General features: G+C 38.0%; 1 protein-coding gene across 3 annotated transcripts in view; it reads right to left on the reverse strand.

Moving 5' to 3' along the window:
* The window catches only part of CDK19 (cyclin dependent kinase 19), a 127,058-nt gene that overhangs the window by 23,883 nt on the left and 86,798 nt on the right, over nt 1-16,377 (reverse strand). For all 3 annotated transcript variants that reach the window (XM_035564833.2, XM_050709864.1, XM_050709865.1), the window contains exons 5-6: nt 13,197-13,254; nt 11,869-12,000 (exon numbers count right to left, since the gene is read on the reverse strand). In XM_035564833.2, the coding sequence (XP_035420726.1) occupies nt 11,869-12,000; nt 13,197-13,254 (190 nt within the window). The remainder of the gene's footprint in view (nt 1-11,868; nt 12,001-13,196; nt 13,255-16,377) is intronic.

The following is a 16,377-nucleotide window of genomic DNA, read 5'->3' on the forward strand; positions in this document are numbered from 1 at the left end:
GGTCACTAGCCTTTTAAATCTGACACCTATGAAGAATTGATAATGGGTCAAGCATTTAAATGTAACAGATTTTTCCAAGGGAAGCGAAAAACTTTGTCAGGTGGTGAGCAAAGGGTCAGAAATTGGATATCACTTGTTCACAAGTCAGGCAATGTTTTACTGATCTTTAACAACCAGCACTGCAACAGAACTTCACTGAAAAACAGAAGTCTATACTGTATTATTTTAAGTTGTCGAATTATTCTCCCACTTAAATTTCTATTCCTCAGTATATTTGCATTAAATGAAGAACCTGGGATCATATGACTTCAGACTTCTGCTGTGCATTAGACATATTAATTGGCAAGACTACACTTAACTTACTACAGTAAGCACGACAACACAGCTATAGTAGACTTAGTATGGGGAGTGGCAGTAAGATGAGGGGCACTAGTAAGTCCTTTTGTGAAGCAAAAACACAACTGCAAAGAATCCACATTAAAGAACTTAAATTTTAATTTACAGACATTCACATCCCAAAATTTAGAAATTCCAGATTTATGAGTTTATATGCAACTTTCTATTTTCCCTGTACAACCCATGTACTAAAGTAGACAGGCATCCTCAAGGCAGGCAAAAGGCAAACTTAGCAGCAGTCATAGCATAAAGCAAAAGAACTGAACTTTTACCATTTTTTTTCTGATTTTCCAATATTTTCCAAGTTTCCAATATTTGCCTTTGCAAAATAATAAAAAGTAACATTCTTTAAATATACCACTTTTATAACAATTTTCATTGCTTGTCCCCAGATCCTACATATGACATTTTCATCAGCAATTCTTAAACTCTTGAGTTGTATTTCCAAGACTACTACTGTATAAACTACTACTGTATAAACTTAACTACATCAAGGCCAGCAGTAGGGCAGGCTAACATCCTGGAGAGAAAGAATAGAGTGGTGGTCACATGAAAGCTGGCCCATCTTTTTTCTCCTCTTTTCTCAGTTCTTCCAGAAAATGGGGTGAGCTCCAACCCTAGGCGATGCCACCTCAGGGCAGGGAATTAGGTCACTGGGACAAGTGCTGAGCTCTGGGGAGGGCAGTGTGTTACAGCCTTGTTTTCTCCCTAATCCTAAGCCTTCAGATGCGTCAGAGAAGGCAGAGGGATATTATTTTTATGTCAGCTACAGTACCTCCAAGATGTAGTAAAGCACGCACTGCTGCGTTTGTTCCAGCAACTGCAGTGCTTATACCTCGCAGGGTCCAAGCATTACGTTGGCAGGCTGCCAAGGCTTTGCAGGGAAACAAAAGCAGAAGAAAAATGTTCTTTTAGTGACAACTCATCAAAAGCACAAGAAGTGTAATGGGTGACACAAAGGGCAGCTTTGTAGCCTGAGGGCTACTTCCCCCTACTAAATATCAAACAAGTGCAGCAAGTAAAGGAAGTAGGAAAGCTTTCCATCGCACAGGTCACAAGAGCCTTTTATGCTCCAAAGTACTAGGCACATCTAATACAGAAGTTGTTATAATTTCCTCCTACAATGAGGAAAGAATTAAGAACTGGCAAGATTTGCCACTGTTTGGTAAAACAGTATTAACAAAGCTTTTCAGGGAACACCCACAGTTTTGCACATTCACTTCATCCCATGCAATAATGCTCAACAGTATCACCTGGTCATAGGGCTGGAAGGCCAGGAACTCCTGATTCCTAATTACGGTGCTTTGCCATTAATTTCCACTTCCCACTCCATCTTTTTCCATCTCAGTCCATCACTGTAGTTAACATGTCCAATAGTGTACAATCTATATTGCACAAATAGCATAGCACATTAGAAAATGGTTGCCATTTTCTGTGCTCTTCTGAACTGTAGTGAATGAAAAGACAGCAGTACATGTTCTTTGAAAGGGAAATACACTTTTATTCTCATCCCTAATTAAACGCAGAATTCTGTATCAGAGTATCTTAACAAAACAGCTTTTCTGTTCACAATGGAGCTCTTTGGAGGTTAACTCCATGCTAAATGAAGAGGGACAATGAGTTTACAGCCGGTCGTGTCCTCTCATTTGGTTTGTGTCAGTAACTATTACAACTATTTTTACTAGGTCCGGCATGTCAGCACCTTCTAGTGCTAATGTAAGATGAGCAAAAGGCCTGCTATCTGGTAGTCTGAGTTATTACAAGGAACATGTGTGAAGAGTATTTTCATGGCCTCTTCCATTCACAAGTCAAGACGTTCTTTTCTGGGAATTACTAAAGGTTTTGATGCCTACCTTATTTCAGTCAACAGAGAATGCGCATGAAGAAATCTGGCCTCTTAGATGCACAGAGAGGCCCCTTTTTCCTTCTCAATAGAACCCCTCATGATCTCTTAACACTTCTGTTACTAAGGAGTCCAACCTTACAGCTATTTCTAATAAGGCACTGGGAATAACTCCTACATAATTATAAGCGTCTATATTGGCTAGGCAACGAAATAAACGGCTGTGAAATGCAATTCTGCTGTCAGTCACAGCTATTGCCAAGACGTCTACTTGTGAAGCAATCCCAACTGTCCTGGTAACGAGTCATTCTACTGAATCAGTACTGCAGTGTTGAAAGTTTCAGTTTATATTGCTGAAATAATTGTGCCTGAAGATCAAACTGATGAATTAACTAAAATATTCCTCCACACCTTGTTATATTGGTAGGTACCTGGTTTTCAACCCAGTTCGAAAAACAACTTTTGTGAATGAACTGTTTAGATTTGGTAGTAAACAGAGCACACTAAAAGCCTTCACTACTGCACTGGTTAGCTAGGGCAAAATGTTTACAGAAGCAGGTTTTGTAACAGACCACCTTTTGGATCTTTAAATGAAAACCTTGTGTTTAATTTAAGAAGATAAAATTAGCCTTTGGTACATTGTCTTATAAAGAAAGGAGAAAAAAAGCAGCGCCAATCATCTCTAAGACGCAAGCTCAGTTTTCCACCAATCCATTCACCTGTTCATATATATGTAAAAGGAACAATGTACTTGCAGTACATTCCAAGGAATCACAGTTTATCCTGACACATACAGAACGGTGCTGAGTATGAAGAGAAGGTGGGCAAAATGCAACTCAGCTTCCTCCAAATGCTGACTCTTGCCTTCTCATATCATCGTTTACTTTCCATTTCCACATTAGGATCCATTATTTAGTCTGGGCTGTGGCAGATATTGCAAAGAGAACTTCTGTCTTACCCACCCTAAATCATTTTTTAAACTGAGCTCCTGGAGCAGGCTGCTTGGGGATGGGGGGTTAGAGAATCAGTGGTACTGCTGCACAGCTCATCTGCCTGATCAACAACAAACTCGGTGAGATACAAGGGAAGGGAAACACAGGACATGCTTGCTCCTGAGGCCCCATGATTGTTAACAGCTGGGCAGAACATGAAACTGACAGGCTGAGGGAAAAAGAAATTAGAAGAAAAAGAGAAATGGGCAGACTGTTATGGGCAAGGAGGGTTTTTTGGCCCATAAATCACGGACAATTTTTCATGTACACAGTGCTAAGCATAGATGGATGTTTGAAGGCACCTCTTGCTGAAAGTGGTTTCTCAACACAAAGTCATTGCTACAGAAGATATTGTGCCTTCTAAATATTTTTGATGTTATTTTCCTACTCTAAAACAATCCACATACAGTTAAGTCAGAGTAATCACCATGCAATAGCAAATCTGCCAAAGTACTGAATAAAAAGGGAAAAGCATCTGTTTTTTCCCCTCAAACATTTTGAAGAAGAGAGAATCGTAAACGTATGAAAAAGTATGGGGTGACCACAGGTGGAAATTTTTAGATTAATTTACAGAGCAATCTAAATCAGAACAATTGGCAGACTCAAGGTATGATTGACAATTCAGTGGGGTATCTTTGCTTGTTTTTTTTAAGAAGTCCATAATGTATTTCTTAACAGGTGCTAAATAACATCCCAGGTTCTCAGGCAAATTTTTACAAAAGTTTTACAAAGTTAACAACAACCAAAAAATTGATAACACTTTTATTGGAGCTCCCTATTATCATTAACTGATTCTGTCTTCAGGACGCTACCGTTAAGTAGCATCCCCATTTTATAGATAATGAAGCAGCACATGGGATGGATTAAATGACATGGTGTAAAAGACCTACAACACTTGGGACTGAATTCATATTTAAATCTATGTCTCCAGAGACCCAGCTTATTGTCCCACAAGATAAAACTTCTGTATGTCCCACATTAGAGTACACCCCATGGATTTACATCAGAGATGGGTCTGACCCACGGCACTGTGAGTCAGTTCTCATTCTCCTAATTCTTAAGCTAATGGACACTTGAACACATATCCCAGACTCTTCGGAGTTGACGACTGCCACAGGCTTTACCAGCTTATTTCTAGACATCAATATATTTGAGAATATATAATATATTTGAGAGCAACAGAGCAGTTAGAAGAACTGGTATGATGGATCTCAAAGTAGTTGAAATGTGTTAAACTGTATAACAATCCCGTGGATGGTATCCCTTGAGATGCTGTCAACATCTCAAGTTTCATAAAATACTAATTAATGTAGCTTTAAAATGTTCTATTCAAATGACCTAATAAATGACCCTTTATAAAGCTTCACATTTTTAGGTGACTGCTATGATAAGATTGTGGAGGACAGTAAGTGATTTTTCTTTTTAAAGAAGTGTATACTATTTTAGAGATCACTGTCAAGCAAGAGGAAAAAAACAGCAGTAAATCATCTAGTACCTACAATAACTAGATAAGAGAGCAACAATTAATCTTTGGTATTTAAATGTTTTGCCTCTCAGAAAAAGAATGAGAACAACTGTGATAATCAAAATGAAGAAAGTTTACCACATGCCAAAATAAGTTTACCACAAAATATCATCTGAATCCAATTAGTTCCCATGTCGTATAACATTGCCCAGGGCATGAACAAGGCTCCCTTCCTAGTGTATCCTGAGTTTTTCTTTTCAGAGCACATACATGAGTATTTTCTAAACTTCTCTATACTTTTTCTTTTCTAGTTTTCCAACAACCCCTTACCCCCCCCAAAATGAAAGTCTCTAACAAACAGGGATGCATATCCCTATGCAGCAAACAGAAGGTAACTGACTATAGATTTGCCCTTCTAAATTACCTCAGGGACATTTAAAAGCACTCCCCATACTCCTATGGTCCACAGACCACAGGTGAGGAACAAACCCCCCTCCTGCATTTTGTTTTTTTTTTTCCCTAAAGACTACTCAGCCTTCTGGTTGGCCCCATTTGTAGTTTCTGGTTTACCAAGATTTTCCAGATAGGTCTTATTTCAACTCCTCCCCACACACCCTCCCAGAACAAGGGACCAGAAGAAGTTGAGGCATTGGTCCAAGATTTCCAGAGGCCCCACGGCAGGGCCAGCATGCCAACAATCTGCGCACATGGCAAGTACATCTGATGCATTCAGAACGTGCGGGACTCACTGCACGGGCGATATGGAACACATATGCACATATTTCCATCCTAAGTCCTACCTAATACACCCCAGTTATTTCCCTTTCTTCTTTTCCTGCATTGAATGGAGTTGTTGAAGCTCTAAGGGACCTCAGTGTTCATTATAAACTCACTCCCTTTGATACAACTAATATTTTCCTGTGACGTTTGCTTTCAAAGGCATTCTGATAGCAGCTTATACCTTTCACACATTTCCAGCTTCCATATCCATATGTCAGTCTGGAAACAGAACAAGGTGACAGCGTGCAGCCCAAACTTTAAATTACAGTTTTGCTATATGTAAATCTTGTTTTGGCTGGAAAACACAGTTGCCACATGGCCATTGCTGACATCCCTGCTGATTTACAATCTAGACAAGTGAGGAAAGGTAACTAAGCTGAAGAGATACCTCAGGTTCTCAGATTGGTTTTTCAAAATAAACAACCCCATCCTTCTCTGGGGCAGGACAGTTTTAGTCTTACTAAGGGGGTGGTTGAGAGATCATGCTAAAGAACTTTTTTGCCAACAAAATCCAAACAAACAATCTAAAATTCTGTAAGCCATCTGCTACCATTTATCAAATATACTAATTCATTAATTAAGGCAAGTGATAAGGAAAGGTAAGATAATGTTACCTGATAGCACTGCTAACTATACAAGCTACAACTTCATAAAAACAAACCTTAATTATGCTCTTTGCTTGGTATAATGCTATAAGATGTCCCAGAATGAATCACAGTAGACTTACATGCTTTCTTAAAAGCCTATGATAGAAAAGTCCTTACTTCTTATTTTACTTACAAAGTCACTTTCTTGTCTATTTTGATATGCCTAGAATGTAAAAAATCTGGCTAATGTCACTTTTCAACCTGACACCCAGTTTACTTTCTCCTTCATTTTGTGTCAATCATTTCATTTATTTTTCCTTAAAATTATATTGCAGAAGTCTTTGCCCATCAATGAAAGGAGTATTGAACCTTGTGGCTTCAACCTTGTTTCTTTAGTATTTTCAATATAAAAGCATTTTCTGTTGTGCTGCCAAATTTTTGAGAGTTCAATAACTATTAATGTTTCCACGATCAAAAGCATTTTATATTTTCCCGGTCATGTGGTTTCACCTGAAGTTTGTTCAAGTTACTTTTCTTTGCATGTTGTACTTCTTTGTTAGAGTGGTAGAATCTAATAGACATATGGGAACAGATTCTGCTTTTGAATTATGGTGCTGGAAATTCAAACCAAGGCTTCCACAGGCTACAATAAATTTAGTACAGATTTATATTGTGGTAATAGAATAGAAAGTGAACTTTGACTTCTACAACACCATTTCTCCCAATTTGTATTCCTCTGGTAAATTAGTTGCTTGTAACTATGGTAGCAGATTATATAGGAAACTTTATTAACAAGTAGGGCTTAGATTATAAATGTTCACAGTTCAGGAAACTTATGTTATTCCCCATGAAACTAACATAGACTTTTTACTATCCTTTTAACATGCAGAAAGCAAAAGATATTTCTCCGTTTTTAGCAACAGTACTTTCCTGACTCCTGTGTCTCCTCAAAATATGATGTTATACTTGTTATGAACAACTTCTTGTTCGGCAAGCAAATAAATGAAAAGTACAGTATTTCATGAGGATGATGGGGAATACTAAATAAAGAGAAAAATGTCAGTAAAAAAACTACCACTTAAGCAATGAAATATGCTTACATATTGTTTTGTGTAATACTTAATTATTTCTATACAGACTGTATTGAGTCCAATTTTTCCCCAGAGTTAAATCCACAAAATGTAACTAACATCAGGTCCAGGAAACAAGACAAGAGTCAAATTGTTTTCATACTTTGATCAGGTACAAGAATTACTTACATGTAAGCAAGCATATACAAAGGCTTTATGACAAGAATAGAAACAAATTGGACACTATAGTTGGCAGTGTCCAGGATATTATGAATACTCTACCAATAATTTCAGAAGCACACTTGCTGGTATGCACATTATATGTGAAGCTAAGATAAAGAAGATTATGAGATACAGAATATAGAAAATACACCAAAAAAATTAAAACTAAAAGCCAGTAAAAACTTAAGCAAACATCTGAATTTTGTAGCAACTGTGCTGGACAATGTTCAATGTTTTGCAGTAGAGAACCTTTGACAATGCATTCCTTGTAAATTCAAACAAAAGCATTTCTCACAGTGACAAAATTGGAAAAGAATAGACCAAAGTTGATATGACCACGCTTTTAGCCTGATTTTATTGATATTTATAATTATACAATTTTTTGTACTATACATAAGGCATAAGAAAACAGCTATGTAAAATAAACTATGCCAAGTATCCTGCCATTTACCTTTTCGTAAGTTGCTGTATCAAATCACATTTCTTTTAAATGAGTATGTTAAACTGAACAGCAGTTAAAGTAGAGGCTTATATAATTTATGAACAATTACGAAAAGTGATACATTAGGGCTCCTGAGGATCATGTAAATTTTAAGAGATGTTAAAATTGTATTTCTTGCACAGAGATTTAAGAGAGCTTTAAGAATCACATCCTCTGCCAAAAACCTTCATGTTAAACTGCAACTCTCACTAGTGTGATTAGCTCATTGTCTGCCTTTTTATAAGTACACATAACGCTAGAAGCAAAACACAAGTCTAGACTCATTAAGTACGTTAACATCACTGCTGTCATTTTGTTACTAACTTCTTCCCTTTACTTAAAGCTGCAGACAGATAGCCCCTATTAATCTTTTTTTCTTATCCTCTTCAGTCATATACTCTTCTAATCTATTATGCCTACAAACCTTACCTTGCAGCTCTCCTCATTTTCATTTCCATATTTTTTACTTTGCTATCCAAGCAATTTTGAATGCCCTCAACACCACACTGCATGCTGTGTACTACCCATTCAGTACCCATTCACACTCCTCTTGGAGATTCACGGGTGTGAGTCTGGTACAAGAAATACAAGCCTTAGAAATAAGAAACTACTAGGAAAAAACAATCTCTCTGAAGTAGCATTAATCTCCAAAATTTCATAGGGACTCCTGTCTGTGTTTTAGTATAGACTGCAGATCCCTCAGGACAAGAACCAAGTAACTTATGACATAATAATAATAAACAACAACAACAAAATGGCATTGTACTAATTCATTCTTCAAACAGAGATCCTGAGATAATGTTACTCACCAAATCTGCAAACAATACGCTACCTATCAAAAATGGGTAACTGCCAGGTAAGGTAACTCGTCACTATCATGCACACAGATCAACCAGCAACCAGCTCGCATCAGTGTTTCACAAGATCAATGGGAGCGGGGCAATTAATGTATCTCATTAATTTATAAGCATTTAAAGTAATTCCAATGATATTTTCTTTAAACACTCTTAGTAACTCTTTTCATCTGATGCAAGGTGCAGCAAACAGACTTTAGAGGTCAGCTGGCCAGTCTGCATGGTGGCAGATGCAAAGTAGGCCCTAAAAATCTGCTCCAGACAACGAGGGATTGTGCAACACCCAGGAAGGAGCACGGGGACACACTGCAAGGCTCCATTTCCAGCACCCACTGAGAAGATACGCTGGGAAATCAGAGGCCTCAACCAAGGGGGAACTCCAGAGGGACAGTGGTGACACCCAGGACCCTGGCTGCAGGGTGACACTGGCCTCACCCACCCAAGGTACGCTGCGGGAGGAGTTGAGCGAGATAAATAGCATCAGGGAGAATAAACAGGACATGAACACGGTCGTCACAGGGACTTCTGGAGAATACTGAGGTGAATTTTTTCACACAGATGCTGCAAATGTCATCTCTCAAATGTCCTAATTAGAAAAAAGGAAGAACTGGGTTGGGGTTGTGAGAATCAATGGCAGCCTTAGCTGTGACACCCACAAAACAGTGGAGTGATGAAGGAAAGTAGCAGATTACAGTCTGAGAATTTCAGGAAAAACTGTCTTGATCATCAGAGTCTGAGGACAGTGGTTAATTGGTTATACTCTGCCTGAAGGCTGATTACAAGAGAAGTAACAAAGAGGTCTATGGGACATACCCAACTTAGTATCTTCATCAGTGATGATGATGAAGAGCTGGAGCACATCCTCCTCAAGTTTTAGATAAGGGAAAACCAGGGAAACAGTCAATATGCTTGAATGTAGAGCTTACGTTCAGAGGGAACCACATAGGCAGGAGGAACAGGCCACAGGAAACTCATGAAATTCAGCGAGGACAAATACAAAGTCCAGCACCCATGATGGACTAACCCTCTGCAATAGCACAGGTCAGGGACAGACCAGCTGGGGAACATCTCTGCAGAAAAGGATGTGGGGTGTCTGGTGGACATCAGGCAGAACATGAGCCAGTGATGAAGACTAATAGCATCAGTAGGATCTGCACCAACAGGAGCACAGCCAGTAGATTCAGGGAAGTGATGACTCCTCTTTATTTAACACTTGTTGGATGAAACTTGAGCCACTTTGGGGGCCTGAATATAAGACAGACTTTAATAAACCAGAGCAAGTTCAGTGGAGACCTATCAGGGTGGTCATGGTCTGGAGCACCTGCCCTGAGAGAGGCTGAAGGACAGAGACTTGTTCAGATGGAAGAGAGATCTTTAAGCAGGCCCCCAACTCCTATGGAGAGGTGACTGAGATGATAGAGCCAGATACTTCAATGGTGGTACATGACAGGAAAATGAGAAATTATGGGCATAAATTGAAACAGGACAGGTTGACTAAACATAAAGAAAAAAATCTTCACAGTGAGAGTGATTTAGCACTGAAACAGGTCATCCAGAAAAGTTGTGAAATCTTTTTCCTCAGAGGTTATCATGACCTGTCTGGAAAAAAATACCTCAGCAGCATGGTCTGGATTCAGAGTGGATCCTGCTTTTTTGTATTTTATTGTCTGAGCCAAACTTCTCTCAGAGTACACAAACTTAATTCCTTTGGCATGAATTAAACCAAAAGATGTGCATCAGCCACTGATGAGCAGTAGTTCACTGAATCACACCAGAGAAATCCCAAAGTACTAGCTTTTCTCCAAAAGGTCTATAACATGGGTGCTAGGTACTCAGTACCATTTTGCTTTATGGACACACTTTCTCTTTGCCACACTACTTGCTAATGTAGACATTGCCATCTTAAGAGTTAAGTTTTTCCACTTCAACAAAGGAAAAGGAAGCCTATCATATAAACCCTGACTTTTTCCCTTCTTCATGCTGACAAATTTGGTCCAAAGATAGAAATGCAGATCACCTGCCCGCAAGACTGAATCTGTATATCCCCAAAAATGGGAACGCGCAGCTCTGATGATAGAAGGTTTTCTAGCTATGCTCATTGACTACAGTTATGGTGAAGTCTTTTTGCCCTTCTTTACAGATCCTGCACATTCTGAAGGCAAGATCAACAAACAAGCATTTTGTGCAGCTCAGCACTGGATGGATGCTCTGCTTAAATGGCAGAGAAGAGAAGTAAAGAAACGTGAAGTGCAAGTCCACATCAAAAGTCAGGTGATTCATTTTTAAAACTTTTTCGGTATGCTCATACAGAAGAGGACAGTTTGATAAACAACTGTTATTTGAGACTATGAAACCTTATTTAGTCTACACAACTAAGATGCTACTTGAACATGGTGTTTTGTACCTTTCTGAACAAAGGCCCACATAGCATGTCTGAAAATTTCTGTAACAGGAAGGTACCTGCAATTGCCAAGAAAGCCAACCTCTGTACAAATAGGAATGATTTATTTCCTTTCAACTTCCTTAGCAATTCTCTTCTGATACAATCACCTGCACAGACAGGATGCCTCCTGTGCATCTCAGTGTTTTTATTCTCTGAACATTTGGACACTAAGGCTGATTGTGCTTCTGGAACCTATGAAGTAGGGAGAAAAATAAGAGCCTAGCTACCAGCATTTCCTGAAAATGGAGCTTCAGAAGACCTCAGGAATGAGTGATCTGAAGACTGCACACATTGCAGGAGACTGCACTTCTCTTTATCAAGCCATACACTTCACAGAAGCACCTGGATACGTAGCACTCTAGATGAAAAACATTTTAATAGCCATAGCTTTTTCCCTTTTGAAGATTTTAGAAGATTCTAAGACCATAACAGAAAAAACATATAGACCAATCCAAATAATATTTTAATAAAAAAATAAAGAACAGAATACGTTTAAAATATGTATCGTTAATCTCAACTCACATTGAAAAAATAAAAGCACCAACTCTTCAAAAAGTTTCAATCTGGGTTAATTTTTTGTAGATTGGATCTATCCACTACAGACTGGATCTATTGCCTCTATCTACTGCTACTTCAGGAAAAAAACTAGTTGGTCAGCTTATCACCATATCTACTAGAAGGCTACCTTCCAATAAAAAACCTAAAGGTAAACCTCATTCTTACACCAGAACTTACCAATAGCCTTTGTGTAATGTCTGGCTCCAAGTAGCAGCTCTGGAGCTCTGTACCAGAATGTCACCACAACTGGATCCAAGTCTGCCAATGGCTTCAAAGGTGAGTTGAACAATCTGGCAAAACCCATGTCAGCTGGAAAATGCAAAACAAAAAAGGAACATTTAAAATTTTAATATAAATAGCAAGTCAGAATTTAACAATACTGCAAAAAGACTATTAGGAAAAAAAAAAGCTCAAAAACATTAGAACATACAAATTAAAGTTTCTAAGCAACCAACAGGTTACTCATAACAATACTGGGCCAAATTTATCTCAGACTAAATTCCATTTACTTCCTTTATAAGACTATGAAGGAAAACATTTGACTTTTAAGTGCTTCCACCATGGTACTGTTAAACTATTCATAATACAGATGCCCATTTATTTAAATAGAACTGAAATAGAAACCTATTTAACTAAATTCAATAGGAACAGGTCTCTAAATCCAGCGTGCCCCTTCTCTTTCATTTTTACATATAAAGCTATTCTGAAATGACATGCCTTGTGACTGCTACATGTTTATCTAAAGTGCAAAAACAAAATAACTACAGCATAGATTGTTTTGCCTCATCTTTGATCTGGATGGACTGCCTTCAAGATCAGCAAAAAAATATTTTCTCTTTCAGAGAATCAGAATAAACAGAAATTAATGAAATTAGCTAGTGTACACGGCTACAGAGAGATACTTGAAATGTAAGCAGGGATTTTATATAAACCTAAAATTCTCTCTAGAAACATCCTTGTAGGTAACATTAAGAAATGCTAGAAGGGAAAATACAGAATGTGTGTATGTATTCAAAACCACACATTTTATCCAAATCTGAAACTTGTCTTTTACCCAAACTTCACCTCTATCTTTCTGCTTCCAAAGTTATGAAATGCCATGTATGTTTTTCTTGCAGTTACCTATACTAATACAAGTATATGAACACAAAATGGTTAACTGAACATTTTGAAATACGACAGAAGTAAATGAACATAAAAAGAGGTTCCAGTATATTACTACTTTCTTGATGATTGCCACATGCTTTATTAAAAAAAAAAGTTTATATCCATATGACTAAGGCTTACATTCTGCACAGGTAATTAGATTTTGGATAAAATCCATCACACTTACTGTGGTTTCCTACCCTGATACCCAATAACCTTTTGCACAACAAATCTCTGGACCTCTGCAAACATATGCATGATATTTACATAAAAATAGTTCAGAACAAACACAATATATAAATAGCAATGCTATAGTAACTAATCCTAGCTGTGCAATGAAACCTTCTCGGAATGTTTACCTATTTTGACTCTTCCTCTTTCAGGACCTTCACCCATTACCAGAATGTTTGCTGGTTTCTGAAAAACCAAAAGCAGAATGTTTAGTTGACCAACTTTTGATTATCTTTAGGAATAACAACAACACGTATATTTATTTTACAGAAATAAGCATTTGCGTAAGTGAAAAATAAACATTTCTCTAAGTACTTTTAGATGTCTAAAATTACCACACAACAGTTTTGCTGACATTTGGTTTTTATTCCTAGCTACCAATTTCACAATTAGAAAAACTGTGAAGTACTTCAACATTTCACAATAAGAATTGCAATCTTTATTTAAATTTGCACTCCCATTTTTACCAAAATGGTCATGTTCATTTGTGAGATTTTCTTCTACAGGAAATTTTTATACCAGGTAATGTTTATCCTATACATCCATAATCCAGGAAGAATTACTTTTGCCAGTATAGCTTATTGAAAATTATGCCAAATCTTAGTATGCTAGAAATGTATGAATGCTAGAAAATTCCATTGGCAAAAAACATTTTTTTCCACAAAGTTGATTTCATGTGAATTTAGAGAGAGAATTTGACAGATTCTCAAATGAGAATTTACTTAGAACAGGAATATAACGCAGCTACATCCAGGAGCTTTTTTGGACTGTAGACAGAAATATATACAGAAATATATATACAAAATCTTTATAGGCATTTTGTGCAATCTACGGTTGTTCCCAACAAGCTGTTTGTGAACACCATATAAAATCTGCACAAGACATCACAGCATTTGTTCTGCATTTAGGATCTAGATTCCCTCAAACATCAACAGGCATTCCTTGGAAGCCTTTGCCCTATTGTGCTAGCAGCTGTAAAAAAGTGAACAAGATTGAAAACATTAAGTGGTTTGGATGAAGAGATACATAAACTTTCAAAGCAGAACTTTTGGAAAGTTTTCATACAAACATTAATTATATTTTGATTCACAATCTACAGTCTCTAGTGCCCAAAGAGGTCTGCTCAAACAGGATTTGTTCAAGGATCAGAAAGAGACATCAGAATCTCACTTAACTTCTCGATTCCTAATGTTTGCCATCATTTACCTGAAATAAAACAGTCAAACTAGAATTGCTAGTTTGGTTCAAAATTGCATGCAGCAAGTTATTACATTTATAATTATTTTTTTAAAACAACAACAACAACAACAAAGCTCCTTCCCTCCCTCCCCCCCAAAAAGCAAAGATGGCATTATTTCAGCTATTCTACTTCAGTTATTCTTTCTCCTTACTATCTGGTCCCATGAAGTTGTTCCCCCTTCCCACCCCTGCCCGGTGCCAGATATTGCTTTTTCCTTGGCTCCAACCATGGTTTGCTTCTCTTTCTCCTCTCCTTCTAACCCTGCTCCAGATGCCATTGCCTCAGTGCTCCTCCTCACTTTAAAAATGAACACTACCTGCTGTTTTGTTTTGTTTGTTTGCTTTTTAAATCTCAGGATAATTTCCTGAGGGAAAATGCACTCCCTTCTTGGAGAATGCAACAGGTATTTTAATTTCCTGTAAGTTAACACTCTTCAAATTAACTACTAAAAGTTTACTTATTAGACACTCCTTTCCTTGAGTTGATTAACACTGATAAATCACTGATCACTTAGAAATCGGTTAATATTGGTAAATCAATAATAACGACAATTTAAAAAAGTAAGGAAGGGCTTCTGCTAACTTATCTTGAGTCATCTGTCACCAGCAAACCTAGGAAAGATAAAGATGATTCTTGCTCTCAGCAATATTTAGAGATAATGAAATAAAACACTTCAAGGCAACTGGTCAAACTCAGTATTATGCTAGATTCTGGAGAGCAGAACAACCCCATTCTGCAGCAATGGAAGTACACAAGTTGGTAAGACATTTTATCTCTGTTAAGAATCACACAGCTCTAATTGTCCCAACCAAGGCAGCAAAATTTCAGTTTCCTCATCAGAATTCTTCCTTAAACTCCTACCCAGCAACCTTGATTGAGACTTGATTAGAAATTAAAATGACTTCTAGAGACCTTTACATTCAGGGTTGGATTTTAGGAACTAAAAAATGCAAAACAATTTTATTTTCAAATAAAAGGAGCTGATTTAAAAAAGTGGTTATTGCACTAATTTCTAATTATTTTTTTCTATTGAAGAATTTTGTTGTGAGAAATACACTGTGTAACACCAGGAGTTGTGCTAAGATTTTTATCTTTTATCTATATTTTTTTTTGAAATCTAAGCAGATAAAACAGGATTCTCACAACATCTCGTAAGACTCGTATTTTACCTGAAATATTACAAGGTTCTTCAAGCAGCAATTTCTTCATAGAAATAAGCTCTATTTTACCCGCTGACAAAAAATGCAATAATTACGGAATAGCTGAGGTTGGAAAGGACCTTTGGAGACCACTGAGTCCAAGCCCAGCAACTAAAAGCAAGGCCAGCTGCAGCAGGTTGCTCGGGGCCGTGTCCAGCTGGGTCCTGAACAGCTCCCCGCAGGGAGACCCCACAGCCTCTGTGTGCAACCTGCACCAGTCTTCGGCCGCCCTTACAGTGAAATAAATAAATAAATGGCTTTTTAGCGTGCTTAGTGGAATTTCCTGTATTGTAATTTACACCGTTCACCTCTTCCCGTGTCACTGGATAGCACTGAGAAGAGTCTGGCTCAGTTTTCCCTCCTCCCCCTTACCAGCTATTTATACCCATTGAGAAGATCTCACACGAACCTCTTCTTCTCGAGGCTGAACAGTCCCAGCTCTCTCAGCCTCAGAAAGATACCCCAACCCTTAAGCAACTCGTTGGCCCTATTGATACAAGGGATATGCTAGGTTAGAATCCATGGAAGCAAAAAACTTGAGGATGCAGGTAGCATCCTGATGCCGGCAGGGTCCCACTGGTCTGCAGGCCAAGGTCTCGTAACAGCTCCTGTCATGGCAGCTGAGAGGCCGTAAGCCAGGAGGAGCACACATCCAAACCTGCTTCTTATTTCCCACATGAGCACATCAACTTTTTTTTCTTTTTTTTTAATCGGCCACTAATAGATTATAACTTTGGAAGTTCCTCCTGGTAATCAGGGCTGTTCTGGTTAGAAAAGCATTTTAACTGCAGGTACACCGAGCCACATGAAGAGGAACACTACCCCGATAGTTAGGACACACCTTCCTGAGATGAGACACGAGATAGCCAG

Source organism: Cygnus atratus, chromosome 3 (genome assembly GCF_013377495.2).
Source record: "Cygnus atratus isolate AKBS03 ecotype Queensland, Australia chromosome 3, CAtr_DNAZoo_HiC_assembly, whole genome shotgun sequence".
Lineage (NCBI taxonomy): Eukaryota > Metazoa > Chordata > Aves > Anseriformes > Anatidae > Cygnus > Cygnus atratus.